This window comes from Chenopodium album, chromosome 1 (assembly GCF_948465745.1).
Source record: "Chenopodium album chromosome 1, dcCheAlbu1.1, whole genome shotgun sequence".
Taxonomy (NCBI): domain Eukaryota; kingdom Viridiplantae; phylum Streptophyta; class Magnoliopsida; order Caryophyllales; family Amaranthaceae; genus Chenopodium; species Chenopodium album.
In genome coordinates this window covers 4,308,778-4,324,593 of record NC_137834.1, presented here as the reverse complement: position 1 = coordinate 4,324,593, position 15,816 = coordinate 4,308,778, and the positions used below count along the sequence as shown (strand labels likewise).

Genomic DNA, 15,816 nt, shown 5'->3' with positions numbered 1-15,816 from the left:
AAGGGTTCGGGGATGATGGTACAAATCCAACCTAAAAGAGATTGAACATGCCCTAATAATAGGCCTCTACTTTATTCTGCTCGTATTCATGTGCGCTTTCTGATTAACATACAATCATTAGGATTAACTCTAAACCTGTTTAATCTATGTTGGTTGAATATTAATGCACAAATAAACTATTATTGGCGATCACTTGAATTTATAATCACAATTAACCTAACAAGATTATTAATTATCTTATTAAGCGTGATTACAAGTACAAATTCCCTTTAACATGCATAAAAGGTGTGATCAAGCAATAACAATAATATAAAATAATATGCATATCAAGCAACATAATAAATAATCAATATCATTAATAATAATAATATCAATCATAATTAATAATAATCATGTTAAAGCGTAGCAAGATCCTAGGCATGATACTAACAAGATTAATAACAAACCCTATCATGTCACTAAACAATAAAAATCAAATCTTTAGCCCTAACATGATAATAACATGAATTAATATTAGGAAGAGAATAGGAAGTATTGTACTCTTAATCATACTTGATATTAAATTTACCCTAGGAATACTAGGAATTATAATAACAATCTAAACATGATTTCTACATCATAACATTAATTAAACCATTAAAGTACTTACTTGGATGCCTCGTACCTCTTTCTAATAACAAAATACACGCGTTAGTAACTTTAAGGAAAATAATAAACAAAACAATTAAATTAAATAATTAAAATAGAGATTTGGGACCAAACCCTCAGAAATTAAAACCTTTCACGTCTAGGGCGAAGGCAACTTCGAATATGGCTAAGTGTATCAAGATCTTGTGAATGCGGAATTTTGTATTAAAAAGCAAGAAAGAATTGAAGAAAAGAATTCTAAAGAATGAATATTATTGATGAATTGAAGATGAATGAATGAATGAAAAGAATGAAAGAGTTGATGAAAGATGATGCTTCTTAATGAATTTTGATGAATGGTTGATGCTTGTTGATGAATGAAAACGGAGTTTTAGATACGATATTTATAGAGAAAATCATCCAAAAAAAAGATAATTTAACAAAATAGAGTCTGAAGATCGAAAAACAACCTTGGCGCCAGCCTTGGCTAGTTGGCGCCAACTCTAGTGGCTAGCGCCTGGCGCCAATCCTGGTTCCAGGCGCCAAGGCCTGGGGTTGGACGCCAAAACGGTTTTCAACGCGTTTTTGAAAATCTGATAAATTTCCCGTACTGGAAGATAAAATAATATAATTCCCATCGAAAATGCTATTTGATCTTGATTAAAACTCTGAAGAGTCCTAATTGAATCAGGAATGATAAAGACCTTCTAGAATGTTCTAAAATACTAAAACCATTCCTAATTGCATTAGGAATGATAAATTATATTAGGCCCTCTCCTAGATCATTAGGCCGTACTTAAAGCTCAAACCGGGCCCATTTTAGTAAATTGGCCATAACTTCCTCAATATTCATCGGAGATGGGCTTATAATATATCGTTGGAAAGGTATTTGCAAGCCTCATCCAACTACACCACTATTGGACCCATATCATGGACCAACCAAACTGGATTGGTTGTTTTCTTAAAATAAAGTTTTCAAAAACAGGGAGAAGAGAAAAAGAAATAAAACTTTCTGCTACACTAGACCTTTCCACACTTTCGTTTCATTCGATTATGATTCGACGTGAAAGGCACTCATCACCGGGTTTGGCTTTGGGGAGACACAAATGGGTGTCTACATTATGATTCACAAAGGAATCAAAATCATTCCATAGAGAATTTCTAATGAGTTTTCTTCAAAAAAAAATTTAAATAATTTCTAATGAGTTGAGTTTGGTTGCAAACCACTTGATGTTCGATTCGTTTAAAGTTTGGTTTGAGTACAAATTTTTACCTACACCCCATGCCATGGAACACTACATGCACCCCCTATCCACACACACATCCTTCGCGCGTGTCCTGCTCCCTCCCCTTTTCAATTATGAATTTTCGAAAAGTTTTTATAGTATGTTCATGTCTGTATTAATACATGATCATTTTTGTATCACTAAATGTTTATTTTTATTACAAGGAGTTTTTTTTGTTAAAATTAATATTTTATTTTTATATTTTTAAAATTTTCGATATATAAAAATGGAGCAATTAATAATTGCATTCAAATCATTTTTATTATAAGAAGTATTGCATCATTAAATGTTCATTTGTTTTATTCATGTTTCAACAAATGTTCATTTTTGTATCATCAAATAATGTTCATTTCAAGCGTTATGTGTAAGTATTATAGTAAGATGTATGTATGCAAAAACATACGTCTTAAAATTCTGTTTATTAAATACAACGTTGTTAACAATATGAATTTTATTTAATTTTGTTTTATAAATATGAAAGTGAACCGTTAAATCTTATAGTACATATACGTGTTCATTATTCTCTTTACGTTAAATAACATATATGTTCATATTTTTTTTTATTTTTTTTTTTTGAGAAAAACATATTTGTTCATTTGAAATTTAATACTTGTTCATTCTCCTATATATTGAAAGGTGTTCATTAATGTTAAATAATAGTAATTTATCACATCAAAAGTTGTTTTCTTGATTTAAACACTAGCACTTGTTCATTACCAATGTTGAATATTGTTCAATTTAAATTTAATTTGTTTGTCATTGTATTGCAAAATGTTTATTTGACTAATAATACTTGTTCATTTTCATATTCAGAGATGTTCATTTAGATTTTGATAGTTGTTCATTATCATATTGAGCTATGTTCATTTTCAACAATGTGTTCATATTTGTATTTGTAAATGCTCATTCAATTATCCAGTTTTGTTTATAGTGTTTGATTTTGCAAATAATTATTTTTTACAAAAATGTAATCGTTCACTACATAAATCAACCAAATAAGAAATGTGAAAACGACGATGTACATAATGAGAAAAGATGTGTATCAAGAAAACCACACAAAAATCATAAGTCTATATATAAATTTAAGGGTATAAATGTAAAACAAGTAGAATGATTCTACATATCAAAATGTAATAGAAAATGTTCATTTAACAAGAGACTTATATTTGTTTCATCCTCTATATGTATATTTTTAATTCATTCTCTATATGTATATTTTTGCATACTTTTTATCAATTGAGAATTCACTAATATTAGATTCATTCGCTATATGTATATTTTTGCAAAATCTCTATATATATCAAACATATTTCAAGGTTTTTTTGAAAATAGTTGCATTTATATGCAATGGATTCATTAATGTTTTTAGTCGACTTCTACAATTAAATATTCAATTCTCCTTTTGTTGCCTTAGAGGATGATGGAGCAAGGTATTTACGTGTTGTCTAAATTACTTTTTTTTATTAAAAGATTTAAAACGTGATATTAATATTAATATAAATTATATCATTTTAGTGTCAATGCAATTGATACCGGGGACGTCCATAGTGATTTTGATTAATTAGATAATTGATTTTTATTCTAGTAAATGTATCTATTTTTTAGTTATTCATTTTTAGTTTTGACATTAATATCACGTTATTTGTTAATAAATAAATAATTTTAATATTATTTTAATATTTCATATTTTATTAATTAGTTTATTTTAACAATAATCCTGATGGATTACACCAGCTTGAATTAGATATATATAATATAATATTATTAAAATATATTAGAGTTACCGTATTAATTATATAAATATATAAAATATTTATTTACGCCGAAATAATTATATGATTTGAACGTACGGTTTATCATCATTCTTTTTAAGTAAAATGATTTAATCGTAATTGTGTTTACAAATTTGTTTGATATACCATTGATCAATATTTAGATGAGGGGAATCACTATTTATTTGTTCATTTGTTGATTTTCAATTTGATTTGACTACTTAATTATTGCGGTACAATATTATGTGATTTTGCCATTTTAGCTTGTTTTTGTCTTTTAGATGGATTTGTCAAACTATTTAGATGAATTTGTCACACAGAAACACAGTTGTCACAGTTTTTGTGATTACATAACTCTTTGCACTGGCACTTGTCCAAATCTGAAAATAAAACCCAAATTATTAATTATAATAATCAAAACATAAAATTGAATAATAAAAATAAAATAGAAAAAGTTACCAAATCAATGTCAGGTGCCTTAAATTTCAGTAACTGTATTATAAATACAGTTAATCTCACGTCGAGTACAATTAAAGTGATAACAACGTTTAGACGATTATTGTCGTATTCGGTTGAATTCACATCCAGAAGCCCCCCAACAAAAGTCACAAGAATGATAAGCTCAGTCCATACAACAGTGAAAAAGACTGATAAGCCCAGTCCACACAACAGTGAAAAGATTGACAAGCCCAGTATGCACAAAAGTGAAAAGACTGAAAATTCCAGAATGCACAGAGTATATGAATTGGAACAGAGGATATGAAATCAATAAAATATGATTAACGGTGGGTCTCTAGGGGAAAGAAATGTATTAAATATTGTATAAGCTTTCCTAATAATGAAATGAAACAAGTATTTAAAAACAACCGAATATAAAAGGAAAATTTACAAATTGCATCAATTTAAAGTTTGTATCATGCAAATTGCAGCCATTTAAATTTTTTTTGCAAATTACAGCTGATTTAACTTTTTTATCGATTTACGTGTCGAGAAATATTCAATTTAAGGTTCTAAGAGTCATTTTATTTCTTAAGAACCTTATTGAGGTCGGAATTATAAAAAAATACTCCGTAATATAAATGCCTCGTGAAAGTTTCAAGTAATAAAAATGTATCAATTTGTGGGTAAAGTAAAAAAAAAAGAAGAAGAGGCAATGCATTGAGCACTCCCGCCACATCAAAGAAACAGCACAACCCCTTAACCTCCCTTTCCCAACACGTGCCCTTTTCTCTCCCTCTCTTTCTCTCTCGTCATATTTACATTTCCACACTTTCCAATTTTTCTCCCTCTTTCTCTTTCCTCTTTCACCAATCCCCTACATTTCTCTACTTTCTCTCTCCTCTTCAACCCTCCGATTTTCCATTTCGTTTTTTCATTTTTCATTTTTCCTTTTTTTTTTTTTCTTCTTCTACTTTGGATCGTATTAGATTTTCCCAGGTACATTGATTTTTCCTTAATTTTCTCTCCCTTTTCTGCTAGATTTTTTAGGGTTTTAATCGAAATGGGAAATTTTTTTGGTGGTTAGGTGGGAGGTTAGATTCTTTCTTCTTTATCATTGTAATTTTCCGATTCAATTTGATTCCGATTCGGGAAATTTCATTCTAGTTGTAGTATTACTGTTTAGTAATTTGGAAGCTAACCCTAGTTTTAATTCAATTAGGTTTTTTGATATTATCCCCAATTCATACTTGAAAAATTCAAAAAAATTAAAAATTAAAATAAAAAAAAGTAGAAATTGCCTGTTTTTGTTTATCATCTTGCTTATTTTGTATAGAAGAATTCACATCTATCGTTTTACTTGGTGTTTTTAGGGTTTTGTTTTGTTTATTATTCTATGTATAGCCAGCTGTTGTCTATACAAGAAACTCCGTGATATTTTTGGTGCAGTTTTTTTTGGTTTGCTATCTGAAAATTGAGGGTTTTCTTGTTCAATTTTTCCACTAATTAGGGTTTATTTCCATAATTGCATTATTGCGTTTTTCTTTCCTTTTTCCCTTTAATTTCGTTTTGTTGTTCTTGGTATAAATTATGCAAATAAGAAAATAGAAGAGAAATCTAGGGTTTTTAAGTTGAAGGGGTTGATTGGTAGGAGAGAGAATCTGTTGTTTTGTGGGATAATCTAGTTGAAGGATAGGATGGCTTTGAACTTTTCACATCGGCCGATCTTTCCAGCTCATCTTGCTGAGGAAAATATAGGTCAGGGTGGTTCACAGGACAAGGACATTCGTGAATTGTTGCCTGCTGATCCTTTTGGGATGGATATAAGCTCCACGGTTACCGCCATCACGGGGTGGCTTGAGGATCTAGGAGCTGATTACGGTGGTTATGGCGGGGCCGAGGGTGGTAGTTGTAAAGGGGATTACCCTCTTTTTGCCGGATGGAATTTTTGGTGGAATTCGGCGGCTATGGAATTCCAGACGTTTCCTGAAAAAGATACATGGGCTGATAGCTTTTTCCCGGAGCAGGGATTACAAAGGCGGTCGGACTATGAAGGCAATGCTGGCATTGCTTGTACCAGTACCTTGGATGGTGCTAAGTTTGGTACTACTGATGATGCTAGTTTTGACAGGTTTGATAATCATTGGAAGATTACCGCAGTTGATGGGTATCTTCCAAAGGCGTATGATCAAGGTGTCCATTTTGCTTGTACCTTGGACTGTGTTAAGTTTGGTGCTGCTAATGATGGCAAGGGTGATTTTAATCATGGGAAGGGTACTGAGGCAGTTGCTGATATATCTGAGGCTCCTTGTACCTTAAAGGTTGCTAAGTTTGGTACTATTGATAATGCTAGCTTTGAGGGTGCTAAGTTTGGTACTACTGGTGATGCTAGCTTTGACAGGATTGATAACCACTGGAAGATTACCGGGGTTGATGGGTATCTTCCGAATGGGGAATTAGAGCATCTGGTGTATAATCAAGGTGTTATTTTTGGTTGTACCTTGGATCGTGTTAAGTTTGATAGCTTTGACAGGGTTGATGATAATTATGTGCAGAGTACTGAGACGGCTGCTGATATTGGTGATATATCTGAAGCTCCTTGTACCTTGGAGGATTCTAAGTTGGGTACATCTAATGATATCTTGGACCGAGATGATGATAATCATGGGAACAGTACTGAGGCAACCTTTGATACTGATGATATTTCTGAGGCTCCTCATCCAGCCTTGAGCTATGCTCTTGCCTATCTGGGTGTGCGTGATCTGCTCTCTGTTGAAAGAGTATGCAAGTCATTGTGCCACACAGTTCGAAATGACCCCCTTCTTTGGAGAAGTATTCATATTGATGGTCCACTCAATGAGAAGATCACTGATGACATTCTTCTGCAATTAACCCACAGGGCTCAAGGTAGCCTTCACTGCTTGAACCTAGTGAACTGCCAACGGATCTCAGATGATGGTTTGATGCGTGTCCTCCTTAGCAACCTGAGGTTGATCAAGGTAAGCACTATGCTAATATACATGTTTTTTTTTCTTGCATTCTCTTATTGTTCTTGCAGTCTGGTAATGCTTGTTAACACTTCTATGGCTCCCTGTTTTGACTGTAAAGATAGTGGAATAAAAACCTTATACTGAATCTAATATGAGTGATTTAGAATATATAAGATCAAGTGAAACGTTATAGGGTTATCTTTGAATGCTGGGACTTGAATGCTGGGACTCTGATTCTCATATTTTGATTCCTCATTGTGGGAGATATAGATTGCTTGATTATGGATTGTGATCTCCCCATGGAGTAAGATAGGTGTGTAAATGAGCCGAGCCTAGCCGAGTATTAGCTTGTTCATGTTCAAGTTCATTTAACTTAGGCGAGTATCCAAGTTAATAATCCTGTCAGAATTACTCTTTTTTTGCTTCGCATCTAATTATAGTGACCTATCTTTTATAATTTTGGTGCTAGTAGAAGAGAGATGAGGGATTGACAAGAGAAACTACTACTATAAGAAGCAAATTATGCCTGTGTATCCAAAGATCAATGTGCATTGTCTTCCATTTCTTCCTCTGTGTTCTTCCCACCGTTCCTTACTTAGATTATTTCCACCCCTCCTCCCCTTGTTTCCAAAAGGTTTTTTTCTTCATAAATTCTCAAGTTGTCAAAGAAGCCATATAAATCAATAGAGTTGATGTGTGCTATTTCTGGGCACCCTCTTGACTAGGTGATAATCACCATTGTGGGTATTATCATATTAAGGAGGAAGGAGACACTTGTAGGTTGTAACTGATTTATGGCATTGGCTATGTTCATTTTGTGTAGACAAAAATGGTTTCTTGAATGTGTGTGTTTGACTCTTATGATATCCTATAGTGCATCATGAATTGCTATGTGAACAAGGATTTTTGGGAAAATTATTCATCATCATTCGCCAGGATTTGTTTTTTAAAAGAATGATTGGAGCCTTTGAGGTGATGTACAAGTGTTTTTGTTGAAGGGAGGGCAATATGAGGCAAAGTGGCTTTATGGGTTCTCTAAGGGCAGCCATTTAATAATGTAATTCTGTCGAGAACATAATCAACACTGTTGATATAACAGTTTTCTAGCTTTTATGCTGCGCATTTAGATAATTTGTAACTTACCTTGATTTCCTGCTCAATATCATTCTATGAATTATTCTGTTGTTCGTATGTATCTTCTTCATTATATCAGAATTAATTGAAGTTGAAATTAAGTAGCTTGACTGTTATTTGTGTTTCATTGCTAAACATTTTTTCCTTTTTTTACAGTTGGGTGTTCCAGGATGTACAAGACTAAGTAATGATGGTGTAGTGAATTGCTTAAGGGCTTTCAAAACAGTGGCTGTCAATGGGATAAAATATCTCCGATTTGGTGGGCGTCTTGGTGTGACGCAGAAGCACTTTGAAGAGCTGATGTCATTATTAGACATTCATAATCAAGTACAAAATAATCGTCCCAAGCCACACTTCTATCACAGAGGAAACTTTTATATTTCTTATGAAGATGATCGCCCCATTGACTTAGAGTTGTGTCCAAGGTGCCAAAATATGAGGCTGGTCTATGATTGCCCTGCTGATGGCTGTCAAGGCAAAAACCATGCCGCTGAGCTGTGCCGGGCTTGCACCCTCTGTATAGCACGGTGTTATGAGTGTGGGAAGTGTATAAATGATGATTGTGTGTATGAGGAGACCTTTAGTCTTGACTCACTTTGCGCTGATTGTTGGAACCAAGTACCGCATTGTCCTGAGAGGCCAGATGTGGGGGTCAGCCCTCTTCAGCATGTCATTGATCAGGAGCCATCTGCTTCATTTCATGGCTAGGGGTATATTGGGTATGTGTATCGTGGTTTTTTTTTGTGTTGGTGGTTTTTTTGCTTGGAGTTCTATGACCAAAGGCTAGCATTTTTGATGTAGTACATAATGAAGGCATTCAGTAAGTAAACTTTAGTTGTACAGATTTTGGTCTGCCTCGTACATTGCTGTTGTCATCATGATGGACGCTGATCTTGCTTGGGTTGCATGTGGATCCTTATTGTTTCTGGATGAACTCTGCAGTTCAAGTTTTTCCGAGTTATGGAGCTGCTGTTGTATCATACTCCTATATGCAGTAAAAAGAAAATTTTAAAAATTTGTTGACATTTCACTATCTTGTTGGTGGTTCTCTTGGTGGTTGACATTGATTTGCTTTGCTGTTGCTGCTGAAAGTACGACATTCGGTTGGCCTGGAAGCAGATATCACCACACAAGGCTAGAAATTGATGTGTGATAGAGGGGGGGGGGGGGGGTATTGATTGGCCTCCCTAAGTAGTTACCTCAATACTACATAGTTATGATCTCATTTAATTTGCTTTATTGTAGCTGGTTAAAGAAAAAGGCAGTTCAGTGTACTTGGTACACGCTAGATTGATTGCGCTGAGATGGAAGGTCGATGACATCTCTGTTGTTGCTGGAGATACTTTCCTTAAGATGAAACTTTTAAGGAACAGTCAGTTGCCTTTCCACATGACAGTTAGGCTGTTTGTTGATGCTTTAAAGCAGTTCAGATGCTGATACTGTCTAGAGATGTATCAAAGTGGCTGATGTCGCAGGGCTCCTACCCTAGCCTCCATTTCATGCGTGCTCTTCTTGTCTATGCCATTATCAGAGCACTGTATTGTTATGCTTCTCTCCGCTCGTGTCAGGTACTCCAGGCGGATTGACTTTTGTTTGTAATAATAAGCCAAAAACTCAAGATTTATATTGTCATGAATAATTTTGTCTTGCTCAGACTTGAGGGCAGGAACCCACATACATTAGTTCTTTTTTTTTTTTTTGGCCGAGTGTTGTGGGTTTGAAATCTCAAAGTCTGATCAATTATGGTATGTATATGTGGATAATTGTATCTTATCCTGTACTAGCTGTACTTCCCTGGCCGAGTTTGCTGGGTAAAACATTGATCATTTGGTTGTTTATGAAAATAAATATTTAAATATTTTGGATTTTAGTTTCTGAGAAATGATTTTGGCACACCAAAACTCGATTTTGGTTCATCCGTTGAGTCTTAGTATGCTAGATTCAAGTATTCAGTTTTTCATCCTTTAGCTAGTCAATATAATCAGCTGCAAGTCCCTTTGGTTTTGAACTTTTGATAGTCGCCTAAATATTGACTATCAAAATTGACCTTTGAATGTTCGATTGCTGGTACAGGAAGTCTATATAAAATATCAATTTTTTTTGTATGTTTGTTAATTGTAGTTAACTGCAAACTTGTAAAGTTCATTTTATGATCTCACTCTGTTTATAAGTATAGAAATAATAATCATGTAACTACTTCGTAGAAGATTTTGAAAATGTCAAAGTTCATAGGATATTTATTGCCGCGTTTTGAAATAACAAATTAATTTCTCTATTTTGTTTGTCCTAATTTCCGATTTAGCGTGCCAAAAGGGACATAATATTGTGAATTTGTAATGTTTGTAAATTTGTAGACCGTAGAATAAATTATAATGTATAACTGTATACCAATATTAATTTGACTTAATACGGAGTAATTTTATATTTGTTTTTTTTTTAAAAAAAACTTCAATAAAATTCCATATATTCTGGACACCTAGTTGGCACTTGGCAATGCATTGGGGATAAGGGGTGGGGAATAGGTCATGCCAAGGCTCGCACCTTGAGGATACAAAGCGACCTGTGGACCACTGCACCGGGGTATAAAAATTATATATTGTGATATCAAAATATCTAATTTTTATAGATATATAAATTTGCAATACACAATTTTACTCCTCTATATCTTCATTATAGGTATGTAAAAAAAAAAAAAAAATAGATATTGTGAAAAAAATCATTTAAGACGGTTCTAACGAAATCTCACATGACAATAATTTGTCAAGATATAAATCAATAAATAAGGCAAGTGTAAGAATGTAATTAGTGTAAATTTTATAGTGTTGTAAGTAAAAATGAACCGGAAGTAGTAAAACTATGGTTTGGTTGACATTCAGTTAAAGGTGAGATTCTATATTTCTAAATTCTAAGTTCTAACCTAATTATCTATGTTTGTTGGCGTAAGAGGAAGGACAAAACCAATTGGAAAGGTTTAGCTTGTACGTTTTTCTTGCCTTGATGCTCTTGAATTCCAAGGTATCAAGATTGTACAGCTTCAATTCACATGCATCTAAATTAATACGGAGTATCAAAATTAAGACTCTTAAATACAAGAATATATCAAAAATTTATAAATTTATTAATTTTTTTAATTATTATATTTACAGTATTAAATTGAAAGGGGAGAACACTACTTTATCTTTATACTCCTTTCACACCACATAATGTTTTTGAACTATCTTCTATTAGCAATTAGCCAATTATAAAAGGGGTCTTAACACTATTAAATAAGAGGTAGCCCCAGGTAATCTCTGGGATAAACAAAATTTGTTAATCACATTTTGGTAATTAAATTAACAACTTTATCCCGTCATCGTCACGTTGGGACCGCTTTTATCAAAAAAGTTGTTGATTTATTTACAAAATTGTCATGTGATAAACAAATTTTGTGTATCTAAGAATTGTCTATGAATCCTTTAAATGAATCTTATTTTAACAAAGTGTATAGAAACTCAAAATTAATACGAGGTTAAAAAGCGAACAAGATTTAACCCATTATAAAGGCAAAGCAAACTTGTTAATGAGATAAACGAAAAAACGAGAACGTATTATTAATTTAGTACAGTAAGATTAATGTACAAAACATGGGATTATGCAAAAATTACTGCCCAAAACATAGTCAAGATGGCATGATTATGAGCTACTTCTGAGGTTTTTTGCCAAATATTTTCAAGATTTTTTCTTGCAGTCTCTTCCTACCAGATTTGCTGTCATCTTTCTTCTTGTTATCTTCCTTCGACGAAGACGATGGCGGGTCTGGGTTGCTGTCCCATTGATCAGCCCAGGATGGTCCAGAATCCATCTTCCCTCGTCTCCTTTCTTTGTTTTTGGAAAAATCTTCTTTGATTTTAGGATTAAGAACTAGATTTCATCTGACCAAATTTAGGTGATGCAGTTTAACCTTTATTATGCAGCTATAAATTGCATGATTCTGTCTATACAAATCTTTGATTAGCTGGTAGATTCTCTGCATCAATAAGATTATTTTTAAAAGAGGATTTGTTATTTATAGACTTCTGTCTAATTTTATCTCATACTACAATTTTGACCAGGTCCTGTTTTACAAGCCATATGTTTTAGAGTAGATAATCTGATATTTCCACAAGAATTGGCAATTACAATTGTACACAGTTTAGTTGCCTAAGGGGTTGTTTAAATCGATTTAGTTTAGGTCCTATTTAGGTACTTAGTCATCTGGTATGATTTCAGGTTTGATGGAATGATCGGGTCAAATTCAGGTTGGTTCAAATTTGGGTCTACCTGTAAATTTAACAAAATTATGATGCTCAAGAGTTCAGTTCCATATCAGGTGCAGGCTAAACATTGAACATGATTTCTATAGATATACTTTAAATTGAAGAGAATACAAATTTGCACCAAAAGCTTGTAATTGGAAAATATAACCCATGGTGGAATTATCAAATTGTTATCTTAATTGGAGATCTATTGTGTAAAGAATTCGACATGACCTGCTATCTCCTTGCACAACAGTTTGGCCCCGGCTGCTAAACTAATGCTCTTGCTAATCACCAGACCAGTTTGTTTGTGAACGGGTGCAGGTTTATAGTAGTTTGCTGCTTCTTCCCCACCTACCAATAAAGCTTCTCTTGCAGGAATTACATTTTCCCACCAAAACTCGCGCAGAATTCCATGTATAAGCTCCCAATATCCTCGTTCTCTGCATACTCTGAATATTGTGCTCCCATTTGGGGTCCAACAATACAGATCCACCCATTCTCGATCCATTATCTCCATTTGACCTTGGATTTGGGGCATGTAATAGAAAGGCATTGTTGACCAAGGCAATGCCAAGTCAGGCTTCCCTTTGTTATATGGACATTTCACTTCAAGGATACCTGCCTCGGGAGTGCAGCTAAGAAGGCCATCAGGAGAAGCGCCCATCCAATCAAATCTTCGCTCAGAATGAATTGCAAAGCCCATGTAACCAACATCATGCCCAGTAATGCTTTTATACCTCTCAATAGCGGGTGCTTCATTGAGAACACCCCACTCCATGGCCCGCTTTGCAGAATCTGCTACAGTTGTGGCATCGGAAGCAAAAACCTTCTCACTCCAGAGCTCAGCTCGGCGGGTCCCCTTCCAGAAACCCAAAGCAGTGCTGAAGGTGCTAGTAGTTAGCCTGTCCTTGCGGAGCGCAAACCACTCTTCAGAACGCTGTGTTGTATCAGATGCGGAGATTTGAGCAGTCAACGCTTGGGAGTTTCTGATGATGAAAGGATTAGAAGGAACAACAACCAATGGACTACAGGTAGAGAAGCTTCTAAATAGTTCAAGAACAACACTTCCTCTTGAGGGCAGCGGAATGGCAGCAGTGTGAGAGATGCTGCAGAATCTTGACATGTAGGCATTGTTCATTGTTGGAAGTGTCAGGCACTCAATAGCAATTGCCCTGAAATTAAATTGACACACCATTTTGATGGTTCAGTTCTACTTCAAAGTAACATGATAAGGAGTAATAACATATGGACATTGGTTCTGACTTCGAATCTCAGCCTCTACCTAGAATTTGAAAATAAATTGAAAATGTTAGAACAAAGTCCAAAAACTCTTGCATTTTTGTTTAGCCTTTTGGTGACTATGTTGTTTTACTGGGTAAAGCACAACAAGTCAACCAACTGATGGCCTAAAGTTCAGCACCAAAGTAGAGTACAGGGGAAAATGAAAAAAAACATGAGCAGCAAATATACTAACAACACATTCATAAATTTCAGGATACTAATAATTGATATAAGTATACAGGAATTCATTCATAGCTAGCTCTTTATTGCTTCCCTACTATCCTCAAGTACCCGTGATAAATCCTGGACACTTGGACATGGGTAAGATATTTTGACCCATCATTTTAGGGTAAAGTTATGGAAATTTTTCACAAAGAGTTGAGTGCCTGAGTCAAACACTTGAACACATACTCTTGATGGAAGTATCTAAAACTAGCATATTTTCATAGCCTTAAAACATGAAAACAACATTGTAGATTCTGTTACTCCCCTCCTAATGTTATAGAGTACTCCGTATATAACAATACCAAGATGCCATTACTTATGATAAGTTTATAGTGGCACATGATGTTAGATTTTAGTTTTTACCCAATCAGACTCTTCCTTTCGCTCAAATTACTCAAACATGGGTATAAGCATTTCGTTTTGGGCTAATACCATGGAAAAAGTATCAGTACCCGTGTCTGACACAAGTAAATAGTGTCAGAGACAGTACATGTACCTCGGATAAATTTGCTTAAGACTGTTAGTTCACTATATAAAGCTTAGGCAGCTTAGTGACTGTTAATGAGCAATAATGTGAATTGTGATGAGAGCATCTATGATTTACAAGGGTCCATATCTTCAATGAGTTGTTTTGTTCTAGGACTAGGAGTCCTATGAGGCGGTTGAGTCTGATCATATACTTTCCCGAATTATACTACATTATCAAATCCCCAATATTGAACAAAAAATAATCAGTCCCTTATGAGTTCCGCGTATACACAATCAATAACCAACTAATTTTCCATCCGTGAGCAGATTCGACCTATATGAAGACTGAATTATTTCATCTTCTCACTCAAGGATGAAAGTCTAACTACAATATAGAACTCCACACTTATCAATGACCGTCATCGATACGAACCACACTCTTGACCTAATATCAAAATGTTGTTTGTCTTAAAAATAATTGAAATCAAGCAACTAATACACAGGTAGCTCAAAATGCATCATGCAATGTGTAAAATCAGACAAACAGGAAAATTCACAATTACGCAAATGTAGCAACCAAAGTACGAAGAAATTAATTTCCAACTCCAACTTTCCCATACTCATTTAGTTTGACATAATTAATTAATCTAATTCCATGCTAATTAAACAAACCCCTTTAATGAATTATTCATCATGGACATTTTCACCTCTATAAAACTAAAATTAAGCTCAATTATAATCACACCCAGAAAGTAATTATGCAACCAATAGATTCCAGAAATATGTAAAACTACATTAAAAAACGCAGCATCAAGTAATTACAAAGAGCTAAAAAGTTCTGATTTTTTTTTAAGAATGAAGATAAGGTGTTCGAGAAATTACCTAAGAGAAGAGATGAAATATAATTTGCAGGAGTTGCAGAAAAATTTCTGGGGTATACTCTAAATTTGAGTAATTTCAAAGGGTAATTAAAAGATTGAGCTTTAAGCCATTTTCTGAAATTCTCTTTCTTCTTGTAGACAGCGAAAATGGGGGGTTTTTGGCCCTTTTGGGGTTTCTAACAAAACTCAAGTAGTTTCAGCTGTTTGATTTTTTTATCGATATTTTTTTTCAAGTTGTACTTCTTCCGTTCTTCGGGTTGATTATATGAGCTAGAGATTTTATCTGGAGCAATAATTTTTGATGGTTAATTCACTATTGTGTAAATGCATGAGATATTGGACTTATCGTATTATATACAGAGTATCTAGTTTATTGAGTACTCGTATGTGTAAAAAAAAAAATATCTTTATACATACTTCCGCCGTCCTCAATTATT

The 15,816-nt window shown here is 33.9% G+C and overlaps 2 protein-coding genes across 3 annotated transcripts; one reads left to right on the top strand and one right to left on the bottom strand.

Moving 5' to 3' along the window:
* Nucleotides 1-4,769: 4,769 nt before the first annotated feature.
* Nucleotides 4,770-10,112, top strand: LOC145640457 (F-box protein SKIP14-like). Its single transcript, XM_081691736.1, has 2 exons — nt 4,770-7,122; nt 8,404-10,112. Exons 1-2 carry the CDS (start codon nt 5,821-5,823, stop codon nt 8,953-8,955), a joined length of 1,854 nt encoding a protein of 617 aa, XP_081547862.1. The 5' UTR covers nt 4,770-5,820; the 3' UTR covers nt 8,956-10,112.
* A 2,484-nt stretch (nt 10,113-12,596) lies between these two features.
* On the bottom strand, nt 12,597-15,621 carry LOC145635465 (uncharacterized). Of its 2 annotated transcripts, none has more exons than XM_081686786.1 (2): nt 15,381-15,621; nt 12,597-13,806 (listed from the first exon to the last, which is right to left on the bottom strand). In XM_081686786.1, exon 2 carries the CDS (start codon nt 13,717-13,719, stop codon nt 12,730-12,732), a length of 990 nt encoding a protein of 329 aa, XP_081542912.1. In that variant the 5' UTR covers nt 13,720-13,806; nt 15,381-15,621; the 3' UTR covers nt 12,597-12,729. The 2 variants fall into 2 exon arrangements, with proteins under 2 accessions (XP_081542912.1, XP_081542985.1); XM_081686859.1 differs by having other exon boundaries at nt 12,597-13,696; nt 15,381-15,620.
* Between the last annotated feature and the right edge of the window lie 195 nt (nt 15,622-15,816).

Excerpts from the sequence above, each read along its gene's own strand:
- LOC145640457 (XM_081691736.1), top strand. The coding sequence starts at position 5,821 with ATGGCTTTGAACTTTTCACATCGGCCGATCTTTCCAGCTCATCTTGCT. Across the intron at positions 7,123-8,403 it reads GCAACCTGAGGTTGATCAAG|TTGGGTGTTCCAGGATGTAC; the intron begins GTAAGCACTATG and ends CTTTTTTTACAG.
- LOC145635465 (XM_081686786.1), bottom strand. The coding sequence starts at position 13,719 with ATGGTGTGTCAATTTAATTTCAGGGCAATTGCTATTGAGTGCCTGACA.